General features: G+C 43.5%; 1 protein-coding gene across 1 annotated transcript in view; it reads left to right on the forward strand.

Moving 5' to 3' along the window:
• Positions 1-16,082, forward strand: part of gse1b (Gse1 coiled-coil protein b) — a 603,644-nt gene that overhangs the window by 557,842 nt on the left and 29,720 nt on the right. Inside the window, exon 3 of the mRNA XM_048605591.1 lies at positions 4,233-4,451. Coding sequence (XP_048461548.1) covers positions 4,233-4,451 — 219 coding nt within the window. The remainder of the gene's footprint in view (positions 1-4,232; positions 4,452-16,082) is intronic.

The raw sequence follows: 16,082 nt of genomic DNA on the forward strand, positions 1-16,082 counted from the left end.
GTGTTCATCCAGCTCTACACCTTGTTATCTGCAATGTATTTTTGTTTTGTTCGTTAATGAATCTCTAAATAAGCTGTCAGAGGAAATCAGCTTTCTGTTAATTCTCCCTCCCAGTGTTTTCACCCTGTTGTCCTTTTCATTAATGATTCATCCTGAGCTACGGTTTAAAGTGATGGTGGTTTTCTGTGAACTCTTTCTGGCAATTATTTCTCATATGTAAAAATTAATCCAGCGCCTCACTGATATCCGGTGTCTACTCGTGCACTCTGGTCAGGGACCCAGGAGTGAGGAGCAGGGAGGTGGGCTCTCCTCAACTGTTGCAATATTCTTTCTTCATCTCGCAAAGCTGGTGAGGAAGAGTTGAGTTTTTTTGCCCTCTCCTTGTCTTCCCTCTTCAATGCCAACCCCATCCCATGACTGACCAGGCCTCAGCCCTGCTGGTTGCCAGCCTATGTGGCTCAATATCACCACATGTACTGAGGGAATCATAGGGTTTTCCTGTGGAGTTCTTTTGCTACCTCTTTGAGCTGTCACTGAAGGGATATCCATTTCTGCCAACTACTGGTGCACCACATCAAAACTACCATGAATTATTTGTTGGAATGCCTACATATATATATATCCAATGCCATTGCAACAAAGTCCTGAAATGGGATGTCATTTGGCTTTGAATTTCTGGATTCTGTTTGTCTAAGCTCCCCACCATCCCCACAGTACTTGCTGTTCCCTTCTCCACTCCTCCTCTCTAAACGTTGCCATTCTGCCTGCCCACTCCACCCCCCACCTTGGGGCAGTACGGTGGCACAGTGATTGGCACTTCTGCCTCACAGCACCAGGGAGCCGGGTTTGAATCCAGCCTCGGTGACTGTCCATGTGGAGTTTGCACATTCTCCCCATGTCTCCGTGGGTTTCCTCCGGGTGCTCCGGTTTCCTCCCACAGTCCAAAGGTGTGCAGGCTAGGTGGATTTGGCCACGGGAAATTGCCTCATAGTGCCCAGGGATGTGCAGGCGAGGTGGGTTAACTTTAGGATGTGCAGTGTTACAGGGACAGGGTAGGATTGTGGGTCTTAGTGGGATGCTCTTCAGAGGGTCGGTGTGGATCAATGGGCTGAATGGCCTGCTTCCACAATGTAGGAATTCTACAATTCCATGCATTCAGATGTCCCCGCTAGCATTTTGAATGTTGCATTCTCTCAATTTTTCCTCTGTGGGCGCCATTCTCTTTTTGTATGTCTCCCCTTCCATAATTGAGGATTGCTCGATAGTTCTGAGAAAGGATCACTGGACCTGAAAAGTCAACTCTAACTTCTCTCCCCAGATGCTGCCAGTCCTGCTGAGCTTTTCCAGCGAATTTCAGTTTCTGTTTTGAGGATTGCTGCCTTGGTCTCTTTCGCACACACAGCTTTCCCCTCCCCTCCCCTCCCGCTGCCTAACTTTCCACCATTCCTTTGATCCTTGATCCTTGATCCTTGAACTTTTTGACTTTCCCTTCTTACCAACTGTACTGCTGCTTCATGCACAGCTCGTTCTTCACTTCCCACTGTCTTGTTTTCCAGGCTGGTCAAGGGGTAAGAGGTGACCTAACAGAAGGTTTTGAGTTGATGAGAGTTTTCAAAAGAGTAGGCTGAATAAAAGATAATTTTTGTGGTGAATGAGTCAATAGCCAGATGAGTGCTACAACCCCCGTAGAGACTGATAACTTGTAAAAAGAGGTATGACATTTCCAGTGACCGTGTAAAAAAAATTACCATGACAGAATTTCACAATTTCCTATTTGAACCGAAACCAATCAGCTAAGATGAGCATCAATGAATATTACTTAGTAGGCACCCAAAACACTTAAGTAGAGAAAAGGCATCCTTCCTTAAGTTGCAACCAAAAATCCCACACCATATTTACATATGGCACACTGTGTAAACAGACAGTCTTGGGTATTAAATCCAAATCCTCTGGCCAGCACTAGTAGGATCCTTTCTCCTTGCTTCATGAAAGCAGATATTCTACTGTCCTTTCAAATACAAAGTTTCCTTCACTCAACCCTTTGTGTAAATCAAATGCACTGCCCATCGCAAAGTATACTCTGATGATTCCATGGTTTTCCATTGTCCATCAGCGTCTTTTCCTCAGACTGGTATTCCATCCTTACCTGCATTCTGCTTGGAGCTTAACTTAGAAACTTTTCTTCTGCCTGCCACAGCAGTATCTACCATAGATGTTTTCCCCTAACTCTTAGTCTGCCTTTGAGAGTCTGCAAGCAGCAGGAATAGCCATTTTCTCCTTTGTCTCCAGGTGTTAAAGCTCGCACTAGACTTCCAATAGATCTTGTATTGGGCCGCCATCTCTATAGCAATCAGGTCACATGGGGTTGTCACCGGGCAGAGTTTAACACACATTCACACCATTCTCCAATTCAAATTCTCTTATACCCTATACTATAGGAGACAGTTTGAAATATAGCCATCTTATAGCAGTAATCATAAAACTAGTCATAGGATTAAAATTGCTGTCAAATGATCCCTGAGAGATGCAGGGAAAATTTTCCCTCATTTTGTTTACATGCGATGTGGAAGCTGATTCCATAAATTCGGATAGTTAGTTGGACAGGTATTTGAGGAACCTATCCATGTTTTAGTCTGGTGTTCTGTGATAACTTGGGCATTTTGTATAATTTTTGTGTGAAATGAGTTTGATTGGCCTGTTTATAACTCGACCTCACTCACTTCCATTGCTTTCTGGTAGTGTGAACCAAAGTAAAGACTGCTCTGAGTGATGTACCCTAGCAGCATAATGTCACAGTCCAGGGTTAACATTCCAACCCATTTGGAATATGATCATTTTTTTGTTGTGCTTTATGTTGAGCTGCCACAAAAATTAAACTGTTAAAAAAGAAAACCCATGAAGCCTAGAACTACGCAAGCGTGGTTGATGCTTCTAACTTTCTTGGCCTGAAAACAAGCAACTGGCTGAGGGAATTGTATCAGGAGCTGCTCAGAAAAAAGTTGATGTTTCCTTAGATGTTAAGACTTTTGTGGGACTAGGAGAAGTATCATGCTCCATCATCTTCCAGCCGTATGTCAACCCTTACTTGTGCTCTCTTGATCACACCCTTACCATCTCCTGCTACGCCAGATCTTTCCTGCTGATTGGTCTCATGCAAAAGCTAGCTAATTTTGTATTTTATATGTACATGGAATGAACTGCCAGAGGAAGTGGTGGATATGGGTACAGTTACAACATGCATGTACTTATCAAAATGTCTTTTAGATATGAAAGGTTTGGAGGGATATAGGCCAAATGCAGGCAGGTGGGACTAGTTTAGTTTGGGAACATGGTTGGCATGGACTGGTTGGACCGAAGGGTCTGTTTCCATGCTGTGCCACTCTATGACTCTAAGCCCTCTTGGCTTAAGGACATTGAGTTGTATGTGATTTGAAAGAAAATGCAGAAATATTCTATTGACACTCCAACAGATTGAAGCAATCCTAAGTTCCCTTCAATGCTTGCATTTCAGCTTTTGCCTGTCACTGTCTGTAATGTATCGGCCACAAGGTGGACGAAGGGCATATGATCCCTTGGTCCTGTACTCCCAGAGACAGCTATTTCTCAAACTGGTGCCAACACTTGCCTGTCACAGGTTCATGAGAAAGTGTAATTAGTATCGTGTTTGATGTGAGAGGACGCCGAGGGTCACATGTCGAAATTGATTTGCTTGTAAACCTGCTCAATAGGCTGCCTGCTCCAGCTTGACAAAATGCTAGTGTTATCTATCTTAAATGCAGTCCAGATGGGTCTTTGTGTGCGTGTGTGTATACGTGTTTGTGCACGCATGTATAATGTATCTGAGTATGTGAACATGAATGTGGTGGGTTTTTTGTGTGTGCCAGTGTGTATTGTTTCATGGGTGACCACAATATTTACGTGTGCATTACCACTTTCTATTTCAAAGCTTAGCTTATTACCTCTTAATGTAGCTCTTCCAAAGGTATGCACAAATTAGAGTCTTGGTTAAAAATCATCAAGCAGTACAATGCTATAAATACAACACCTTACTGCATATGAAGCATATTGTCCTGCTTTCACTTAACCTAGTCGTGCATTGCAGAAGGAAGGTTTCAGCTCTTCCCCCGCCATCTAAATCTTTGTTCTCTCCTTTTTGTTCTTTTTCCCCCCCCCCCTTCTTTCCCCCCCCCCCCCCACCCCACCTCCAATCCCTCACCATCACCAACCTCTAGGCATGAGCCATGAGCCAAAGTCACCTTCACTGGGAATGATCTCGACCGCGACTCGGACAACAGCCACCGTAAGCCCCCTCAACCCATCCTCTCTCAATGGCTCCATAGTGCCCAATGGCAGCCCGGCAGCTAACAGCACCTTGTCGGTACCGTCAGCACACTCTGCCAGCTTTGCAGCCGCACTCCGCAAACTCGCCAAACAAGCCGAAGAGCCCAGAGGTGAGTGAGTGTGCGTGTGAGAGAAAGAGAGAGAGGATAAAAGCGGACAGCTGATTCAGATCTACATTACAGCCAAATGCTTTGTCACCGTACTGTTCCGTACCATACCAGACTGTGTGACTGCAAGGTCTCACAAGCGATCACCACCATTTCCCCACTGATACAGATGGCCTGGTGTGATCATGCTCAGCTATGTGTTATACGCACAGCTCCTGTTCTGTGCTCACTCTGAGCTTCTCAGGAATTGTCTCCCATTCTACAAATCCTTGCACTAATTGGACAAAATAGCCAAAAGAAAACATAGCAGGAAAATTGTGTTTGGGGATGGGTCATACTGTTCTGGAGAATCAGGTTAAATGGCTGATCCATGCTGGATTGGCAGCAGAAGTTAGTAGGGTCCCACTCTTGCTATTGATCAGTGGTCTGCTGTTGGACAATGGTGTAGGCCAAGGTAGTGAGGAAAGGCTGGAAGACAGCTCTTAAGGCCACTGTATTTCTCCAGCCGACTGACTTTTCAGGAGAGTGTAGCTAACACACAGCACAGACTCGGGGTATTCAGTAAGGGGAAGGAAATAACTCCTCTTGTTCTTACACAGGTCCTTGCCAGGAAATAGTGACCTGCTGAGCTTTTTTTGACTGTACTTTTGTTTCACACTGCTTTGCACTTATCAGGCTGGAGCCCGGCAGATGGTTGAGATTAGGGAAGTCTTGCAACGTGCCGCATAGGTTGGAGAATCTGTATTTAATTTGGGCCGTAACCTGGTACATTGCGTCCTCCATTTAGGAAAAGAGCAAAACAGAATTGACGTTAATGTCCAGCAAAAATAAAATGGTCACTACAGGGCGAATGCAATAGGAGTTCGCAGAAATGATTTGGGATCCTCCTGCACCAAGCAAATAAGAAATTCTGCTCTTGAGTATTCGGTTGACTGTCCCAGAGCGCAGGGAATTCTTTTCACTTAGAGGACAGCGCAGAGATGTGGTTGTCTTTCCCGAATGCTTGAAGAACTGAATGTACTTTCTCAGCCGTTAAAAGCTGTAACTGTTGCCTGTCCCACCAAGGAGATTATTTAATAGAACAGCACTGTTGGAGTGTCCAGTAGAGCATGAGATTGAAACATCTAAGAGGGAGAGACAGTGTTTTGTGGACAGGTGGATCGTGATGTTCCCTTTCTGTCCTATACCTTGTGTTCCTATGTAAATATTAAGCTTGGTACACTGTAAATCACAGATAAACAGAGTGTTGGAACTTAACTTTTCTGTGGACATCCTCTGTGAGCTGAGCAAGATTGACATGGTTTCTGACAAAGTAATAGGGCTACTCACTCCCAGCCCCTAAGGCATTTGATTGTAGGGTATCCTAAGCCAACAGCCTAATTGCTTGCTGCCTCAAATAATGTTGCTATGGAATGGAGGATTTGTGCACAAGAGTAAGGGTGAGAATGAATTGATGCTAATAATTAATCTACAGAGAGAAACAGAGGCATGTCAATGTTACCTTAAAGGCTGCAAAGCTTATGTTACCTTTTACACTCTGCACTCTTGGCAAATGCTCTGGTTTGTCCTGCCTGAGACAGTGTGTTGGGCCTTACCCATGCCATCGAGTGGAGTGCTGAGTAAAGGTCAGGTTTCCGTTAGCTCAGTAGGTTGGATGGCTGGTTTGTGACTCTCAATAGCGAGGGTTCAATTCCCGTATTCAGATCACCCTTGAATGCTTTTCCTTCTTGACCTCGCCCTTTACCTACAGTGCAGTGACTCTTGAGTTAAATGCTCAAACAGTCAGCTCTGTCTCACAAGAGAGTAGCCTATGGTCCTCTGGGATTCATGACGACTTTCACTTCGTTGTTGGAAATGTCATCTCTCAGATCTGACCTTGCCAAGGTCTTGTGACAGTCTTTGTCACAAGCAATAAACAAGTGCACCTAAAGGTGATCAAGTCACCAGCACCTGATGGATTTCATCCATGGGTTTTAAAAGAGGGAGCTGTAAAGAGAGTGAAGGCATTGGTTAAAATATTCCAAAACTCAAGACTCTAGGAGGGCTCCAGCAGATTGGAAAGCAGCTAATGTGACATCCCTGCCCAAAGGAGGGAGGGAGACTGAAAGCAGGGAACTGTAAGCAATTAGCCTAACATCTAATTGGGGAACTGCTCAAGTCCATCATTAAGGAAAAAATAACAGGACAATTCGAAAAGCTGAATGCAGTCAAACTGAGTCAACGTGGTTTTGTGAAAGGGAAATCATGTTTGGCAAATTGCTAGAGTTCTTTGTTGATAAAGGGGAACTGGTTGATGCAGTATATTTGGATTTCTTTAAGACATTCAACCATATAAAAGGTAGTTAAACCAGATAGGAGCTCACAGCAATGGATTACCATTGGAGTGAGGATTGATTAACACGCACAAGACTGAGAGTCAGTATTAATTATCCTTTTTCAGGTTGGAGAAACCTAACTAGTGGAGTACCCAAGGATCAGTCCTAGTGCCTCAATTATTTACCATCTACATTAATGAGGGGCAGAGTACAATGCATCAACATTTGTTTTTGATTTAAGTATAATCGAGAAGGCATGTTGTGATGAGAACAGGAGGAATCTGCCAGGGGCTATGGATCGGTTGAGCGAGTGGGCAAAATCTTGGCAGATGGAGTTTAATGCAGGAAAGTGTGAGGTCATGCACTTTAGAAGGAAGAATCAAAAGGCATACTGTCATTTAAATGAAGAGAGGCTCAACAGAGGGATCTGGATGTTTTTTCACATTAAACACAAAAAGTTAAAATGTAGGTGCAGCAAGTGATTAAGATGACAAATAGAATTTTGGCAGTTTTTGCTGGGGGTTTAAGCTTAAAAATAGGGAAGCTTTGTTACAACTACACAGGCTATTAAAGAACAACTGGAGAATGCTGTGCAGTTTTAGTCCCCGTATTTAAGGAAGAATATACTGGCATTAGAGGCAGTTTGAAAGAGACTTACTTAGGGTTGATGCATCAAGAACAGCCAAACAGGTTAGGCCTTCATTAATTGAGAGTTTCGAAGAACAAAGGAGGCGATCTTGTTGAAACCTAAGATTCGGAGGGGGTTACACAAGATAGATGTTGAGATGTTTCCACTCTTGAAGGAACTTTGAACCGGTGCATAGTTTTAAATAAATGGCCCCTTATTCTGTAACTGAGATGAAAAGGAATTTCTTCTCCTGGAGGGAAGTGAACACCAGGAGTTCTCAACCCCAGGGAGTTGTGGAGGCGAGATCAATGAAAGTATTTAAAAAGGACGTAGGTAGATTTTTGAAATATCAGGGAGTTGAGGGCAGTAAGGAGGTGGCCAGAAAAAAGAGTTGATGCCTGGGGCAAATTAGCCATGATACGTTAGAGTGGCAGGACAGGCTTGAGGGGCCTGCTCCTGGTCTATTTCTTATATTTTTATGAGACCCCTGCATCTACCAGATCCTGACCAACATTTATGCCTCAACCAGTGTGGCTCTAGAAAAGTAAATTATCTCACCCTTGTCACGTGGTCTGCAAATTGATTGCTGTTTCCTTGCAATACAAAAATAGCTGTGTCCAATAATAGACAACTTGTATAGCACTTTTTTAAACATCGTAAACCACTAGAAGGCACTTCCGAGAGTTTTTAGGAGATATTAGACCTGAAGATCAAAAATGTGGTCTAAAAGGAAGATTTTCAATAAGGGCCTAAAAGAAAGAAAGTGAAATGGAAGGGTGTAGAGAACATGTTACCGCGCTTGAGGTTCAGGCAGTGGAAGGCATGACCTCTTAAAATCACAGCTGCTCAAGGAACCAGAATTGGAGGAGCTTTATATTCTGTGGGATGTTCAGAGGTTGTGACAGCTGCCTTGTAGATGCAGAATTACTCCTCCATTTGTTTTCAAAGCCGTTGTATAGACTTGACTGGACTATGTTATTCAGTAATTGGGGAAAGAGGAACAGGCGGTATCTTTTAAACCCTTGCCTTGGACACCTGGACCTTGAGACCCAGGAGGCATCCAGAGTAGTGACTCTACATCAGTGTATAATATCCTTTCTGTTTGGAATACATCATATGCCAAGTACTTTGTTTCTACGGGCATGGAGCTAATGGGAAAGCCTCTGCTGCTTGGCGCTTGTGGCTATGAGTTCGCTTCATTTGCAACAGACATATGTAAATTCTGTTACCGAAACATCTTCCAAAGCACATCTATCTTCAGGGCACAGTTTGAAATTCAATTCATCCTAAGTAATCCAAATGCCACATCATTTGTCGTATCCTAAGAACCTGCCCCTTTCAATATAGTTTACATTCTGATGTGCTCCGTTGATATTTCTTCTGTCCCTGAGCTTTGTAATGTGTTGTTCTAGCACAAGGGCGGCACTACTTAATATTTAATCTCTGTCAGTTGCTTGTGCATGTTTTAACTGAACCGTTCAGCAGTCTAAATTTGAAGCAGGACACGGTATGGCTGCCTGAGATCTATGAGATTCATTTCTTTTTCCTTTAAATTTCTTTTCACTCGCAGGTTGTCCTCCCTCCTTCCACTTTCCACTCTGCTTCCCCACCCTCTTCGGGAGCAGTACAGTGGTCACTCACTGAGTGCCCCTTGTATCTAAGATTTGTACTTTGTACGTAAGATGGCGCCCTAAGAGGCGACATTGCAAACCTTTCACTGTGCTCCTGTACTTGGTACACATGACAATAAACCTAATTCTAATTCCACCTCAGCTAAGGACCTCTCGTTTGACCTTAAGTCGCATCAGTAATTGCTGAGAGGTTGTTGCAGTTGGCAGGCCATCCCAATAGAATGGAGCCCTTTCTTGCTTTCACCCCTTTGACAGCAAGATATGATGATGGTCATTAAGGGCCTTTGCTAGACTTTGCCACCTTCTTGACCAGGGAGCAGTGTGGCTCACATTAGGTGTCGGTTGAGATTTGTAAACCCATTCGTTGTAACGTTCACCTTCCTCTTACCACAAGGTGTCGAAATCCTTTTGAAAGAAGGAGGAAAGTCTGCTTCCACAAGTCTTATTTTCCCCTTTGGCAAGCGCCAAAAGACCTACCTGGCCAAACACAAGAGCTGATGTCTACACAGTATGGAGCTGGAGGAACACAGCAGGTCAGGCAGCATCAGAGGAGCAGGAAACTCAACGTTTCGGGTTTACACCCTTCATCAGGACTGGGGAAGGGAGCTTGAAAATAAATAGGGGAGTGGGTCTGGGGGAAAGTAGGTGGGAAGGTGATAGGTGGATGCAGGTAGCGGGGTAGTGGAGATTGGTCAGTGGGAAGGGTGGGGCAGATAGGTGAGAAAGAAGATGGACAGGTTGTGTCAGGTCAAGGAAGCAAGGATGAGAGGGACGGTTGGACATGGGATGAGGCTGGGGTTGGGGAGATTTTGAAACTGGTGAATTCTAGTCCAGGCCATTGGGCTATATGGTCCCGAGGCAGAATATGAGGTTTTGCTCCTTCTTTTTGGTCTCACCAATGTAGAGGAGACCACAATGGGAGCAACGGATACAGTAGATCAGGTTGGAGGATGTAAAGGTGAATTCCTCTCGGATATGGAAAGATGGTTAGGGGCCTTGGACGGCAGGTATAGCAACTCCTACAGTTGCAGGGAAAGGTGCTGGGTGTGGTGGGGTTGGTGGGGAGTTTCCTGTTCCTCTGATGCTTCCTGACCTGCTGTGTTCCTCCAGCTCCACACTGTATTGACTGTTAATAGTGAGAGATTGATGCCATTGAATGTTAAAGGTGATGATTAGATTGTCTCATATTGGAGATGGCATTCGTGTGGTACTAATGTTACTTGCCACATGTCAGCCCAAACCTAGACTGCTCCTGTCTGCTCTCGTTTTATTTTTTCTTTCTCTTTTTTTCTCTCTTCCCCCCTCTGCCTCTTCATCTTCTATATCTTTCTTTCTCCCTCCACCACCCCATTCCTGTACCCTTTCCTCATCTTGTTCTCTCCCCGCGCTCTCCCCACATTCCTCTCCTCCTCCTATCTCTGTCTGTACCCCCTCCCTCTGCCCCTCTCCCCACTCCTTCCCTCCTTCTCCCCCAACCTTTCCCCTCCCTGTGCCCCTCTGCCCACTCCTTTTCTCTGCTCCTCTCTCTTGTTCACATCTCTGTCTCACTCTCACCCACCCCCTCTTTCTTCCTCTCTTTTTCCCCCTCTATTTCTCCCCCTCTCTTTCTCCCTCACTCTCTGAAAGGCAGCACCCTTGAGTTGATCCACATCCATGTATTTTCCAGCAAGGAGCCAGTGATTGATGGAAGCTGATTTTTCTTATGCCTTCCCTGGTGTGCATTGCTAGCACCTCTGCTCTTAGCCTGAGATGAGCAAACCCAGTGTAGACAGGCACTGAGTGCAGGATTGAGCCCAGTCTGTGTTTAAGCAGTCCTACACTGGACAGTATATTTAGCAGATCTGTATCCATGTATTATGACAAGCTGAAGAGTTATGCAAATGTAGTCCATTTTTTAAAATCTCCATATGGCACTAAATATTTAAGCTCTGCTAAAGCTGTGTAGTTGCTCCTCAGTTCATTTGACTTGCAGATTGTGCTGCTACGTGCCTCTGAATTGCACAAAGACATCAGGTAGCTGTTGCATGTATTTTTCATATTTTCAGGACCCATATGTTGAGAAGGTGTGTAGTAACAGTCGCCAACGTTCAGGGCTCTGACAAAGCGTGCAAGTCAGTTTCAGAACGTGGTCGCCCAGAGCGAATGAGCAATGAACCTGTTCTGCTCTCGATGATTTTCTGCGCACTGTGTGTGAGAGCCTATTCCCTGCATGTTTAGGGACCATGAGGCAGGCTCAGTGATCTTTAAAGAGAAGTAACTCTTCTACAGTTTAAAAAAATATAGTGAAAAAGATCATGTGAATACTGAAGGTGAAGATTTCTGCAATCTTGCAGTAGTTGATCAAGACACATGATAGGCCACTGATGAACCCCTGTAAAGGTGTCAAACATCATTGCAACAACAGTTTATATTTTTCAGATATACAGGATTTTATGTTCCTAAGTCCAGAGCAAACAATTAATGATTTTTTTTTAAAATGAGTTACATCCATTTGAATGGAACTGTCCAGGCTGGAAACCCATGAGATCAGGCAGACGTCTGATTTACATCTCATCCAATATTACATCTCGTGACTCTCATGGTAATTTTGGGCAGGGTGGAGAACATTCAGCCTTTGGAACCTGTTCCACCATTCACTGGAATCATAGTTGACCTCACTTCATATACCACATCTTTGCCCCCTTTCCCTTAGTACCTTTAGAAAATAAAAATCCACCAGTCTCAGACTTAAAATGAACATCCACAAATGGCAATTTATGTTAGAAAGAGAGGTACAAACTCATATCACCATTTGCGTGACTAAGTATTTCCAAATTTTGTTCCTAGCTCTAAATTTCCATTTGTGTCCCTGGTTGTAGACCCATCAAGCAACAGAAATACTTTCTCTTTTTTTTCTATCTTGCAAACTTCAAATAAGTCAATTGCAACCTTATGAATTTTGGAGATGCAACCCTAGCTTGTTTAATCTCTCCTCCATAATTTAACCTTTGCAGTCCAGATATTATTCTGGTAAATCTATAATGCACTTCCTTGAAGGTAATATGGTCTTGCAGAGATATGGTGTGAAACCCTGTCAGTTTCCCAATGGACAGGTTAGGTTAAACTTGTCCCCATGTCTGTATGTAGCTTTAAATCATTTTAAATATTGTTGGAACACTGAACTACAACTGGAGGGACATTACTCGTTCAAAAAACCCATGATGTTGAAAGACAGATTTTCGCATTCTACCCTCAGCCTCCCCAAAAAGACAAGAATGATTTGAAGGTTTAACTTTCATGGCCAGATCCTTGTGGATGTCACAAACATTTCTGTGAGATCATCTGAATTTAGCCTAAATCCTCCACATAAGTGGATTTTTATAAGAAGCAAACTGTGGTTCCTCCCCAACCTCTGGTGAAAAGAATTTAATTATGGCATTGTTTTATAATAAAGAGCTTCAATTTACCTTGTTCCAGAGACTGTGATAATTGTAAAGCATGGGGCTTTCATATCAACTTCAGTGCTTCTCAAGTGGTAAATACTGGACATCTGGAAATGGAGACCCTAGCTTTATTTGTCTACTGCCAACCATCTCCTTAAACTCCCCTTTCCCTGTCTCCTGTACCCTCCCTCCCAGACTTTCAGACTTCCTCGTCTTTGAGGTTCAAGCAATCTGATCAGCTCTCTCTGTCATTTCCTCTTTTATTACCTAACCAGATCAAACTTCTTGTAAGGCTCCTCTCTGTCCTAAGTGCAGGATTTGCATCTTTACATGGTTTTCCTATCTGTCTCCCCGAAGTTCTCTCCAACCTCATTTCATTCATGAAGCCCACCCCCTGCTTTCTCGACCTGACTCCCAGAAACCTCCACCTTCTCGTCCTCGCTTGGCTTCCATCTCGGTTAATGTTGTTAATGACTCCGTGTCCTCTACTGTTGTTTCTATTGCTCTCTTTCGCCTTCAAATCTGCTAACATCACCCTCTCGCCTTAAAACAAAATGCCGTCAAATTCTGCATCCTTACAAATGTATCATCCCCATTTCCAACTTTCCTTTATGGTAACCTCAGCCAGTAAAGGAGTTGAACCCACACTGTTGGAACCACTTTGCGTCACAAATCAACTGAGCGAACTGACTCCAAATTTCAGAATATGAAACATGCAGGATAAAAATCTGTGATGTACAGAAATTGATAAGAAACCCTAAATCTTGGAATATGCCTTGATTAAATAGTCAGGAGGTCTGACTAAGCATATTGGCTATTGTATAAGACAGGATCAACATATGTGGGACTGAACATCACCCAATAATCCATTTATTTTGGAGAAATTTTCAGTAACCCTGGTCAGATGTGGTATGAGGCACATCTGGAGGAGGTGGCGCTTGAATCGGGTCTCCTAATTCACAGGCAGGGACACTGTCACTGCCCCACAAAAGCCCCAAACAGCTTGTCTGGATGCTATATAACTGAATTAAGTCATTGGTTGATGAAGTGTTTTTGTCTCTCTGAGCCTGCTAATCGAACATATTTGGTAGTGTGCAGTGTGCAGGATGAACACCAAAGCTGCTGGTTGCGCCTCTGCATCTGTCACTTTTAATCTAAATTTGTTCAATTAACTGCCTTATTTCCGTAAGAAGGAGGTTAATTAAGCAATTCATGTCCTTTCCAGAAGCACGCACTGAGAATTAAACTTATAAACTAAGACCTTTTGAATCATTTAAATTCTGCTCCCATTTTAATGGTATTGATTGTTAAGCTATCACAGACTCAAATAATGCCTTTTTTTAAACCCAAAGGGATTAGTCTGCTAATTGTTGCTGACCTTGGACTGACAAGATAAATTTCCAGGCTTCTGAACTGATATCAACTAGTTCCTTTTAATGTTTTGATTTTTTTCTCATTTTAGCCTTTCTTGAGTGCTCCCCAGCAATGGATTTGCAGGATCTATCCTTTCACACATAATGTTTTTAAAAGCTTTATATCCCAAGGGAACTCCATCCATTTCAAGGTAGACACAGAACAGAGGTGAATTGAGATGTGTTTGATACTGGGCCTCATTAATTACCTACATGTGGACAACCCTGTTACACAACTCCCTTTTATCTTCTGGCTAAGCTGTAAGGCTTTTTTTTTTACCCTGTACGTATAGCCGTGTTAGATGAGACAAAGCAGATATTCATTTCTCGAAAGAACTAAGCAGTTCGCACTTCATGAAGGATTCAGTTTACCCTTTGATATTCATGCAGACAATATGGCAGATAAAAATGGCAGATAAAGTATGTGCAGAAAAGCACCTCTATGCCCCAGCATGGTAATTCTCCAAGTGCACTTAACGATGCTGCCAAGGTCCAATTGTTATAGCTTTGATTTAAATAGCATTGTACGTTGGTCTTTGTGACGAGACTGTTGCTATGATCTGGATTACATTACCTGAAAGGATGGAGGAAGCAGATTCAATTGTACATCTTATGAGAGAATTGGATAATTTAAAAGATAACAATTGTAGCGAAAAGGTAGAGAAATGGGACTAATATAGGCGCGTCTTTCAAAGAACCGACTCAGGCTGAATGACCTCTTTCTGTGCCGTATACTCCATTTCTTTAGACGGTTTGGAGGGAAATATAATACTGTGCTAATGTGATTTCTGGAATGAACCATACAACCCATGCTATGAGGCTACATGCACCCATCTTACAGCAAGTTCAATAAAAATGGTACTAGCAAGACTTCTGTCATGTGAGCTCATAAGACGATGTCCAGAACTGGAACTAAGATTATGTTTTGAAGAGCTGTATGGAAGCACAGCTACTGAAAGAGGAACACAGAAATGTTCAGAGCTGCTAGAAGCTGCTAAAAGCCACTGAAAAGAAAGACTGAATAAAGAAGCAGGCTGAGGCTGAATCACTGGCTATAAACCTTTGTCTCCTGGCTCCAGTCGAAAGGAAGGATGATATGAAACAGAACTGGCAGATTTTCCATTCGCAGTGGCAAACCCGCAAGATTGCTAGTTATTTAATTAACAAGCCAGAGCAGCTGCTAGTAACTACACTTTTATCACTGATGGAAAGAAACTATTGCAAAGTGTATTCCAACCGACCCTTTCTTAAGAACAAAGAATAAGACAGCCCAGAATTTGAAAGCCATGCTTTGGATCCCAAGTGAATGTGACTTATGAATGATGTGTGTACAATATTAGGGTTCAGGATGAAGAAGAACCCAATGATCAGTATGGGACTGCATTATCACACCTCACATAATCCTGTGAATTCAGGCACCACCCAGATGATCTCATCAAAGATAGAATGATCTTAGGCTCAAGAGATCCGACAATGACAGCATGACTACTAAGGAAAGAAAACCTCATTTTTGAAGAAGAAGTTGTGTAGAAGTTGTTAGCTGATAACCAACAGCTGCACAGTATACTTGGGAAAACAGATGGGTTTGTGCACAATGTGGTGAAACAGCCCAGACCTGTGCACCAGTTTGATAAGTGACTCAGACCTGTTCATGATCTTGATAACCTTCCTAGACCTTCGAAGTGCAAGAGAAGATTAGAAGTATTTACAGAAAGGCCAGCAGAAAGATCAAGGCTGAAGGGCAAGTTTTAAATATTCATACAATATGGAAGCAGCCCATCAAGTCCACTCTGACCCTCCAAACTGCATCCCACCCCTCTATCTTGTCCCTTTAGCCTTGCATTCCCCATGGCTAACCCACCTAGCCTGCACCTCTCAGGACACTATCGGCAATTTAGCTTGGCCAATCCACCTAATCTGCACGCCTTTGGACTTGGGAGGAAACCAGAGCACTTAGAGGAAACCCACGCAGACACAGAGAGAACATGCAAACTCCACACAGAAAGTGCCCGAGGCTGGAATCGAACCTGGGCCTGTGGTGCTGTGAGGCAGCAATGCCAACCACTGAGCCACTGTGCTGCCCTGGAGGTCATCACATCAAACAGAGAAAGCGTGCCCTGTGTGGAGAAAGTAGCTTTTTAACTGCAAGTTGCTAAAGCCCTTTGCATTCGAGTGTTTAGCTGGGAGTAAGTCGAAGAAGCATACAGAGATGATTGTGACAGAAGT

This window comes from Rhincodon typus, chromosome 15 (genome assembly GCF_021869965.1).
Source record: "Rhincodon typus isolate 14 chromosome 15, sRhiTyp1.1, whole genome shotgun sequence".
Classification (NCBI taxonomy): Eukaryota; Metazoa; Chordata; class Chondrichthyes; order Orectolobiformes; family Rhincodontidae; genus Rhincodon; species Rhincodon typus.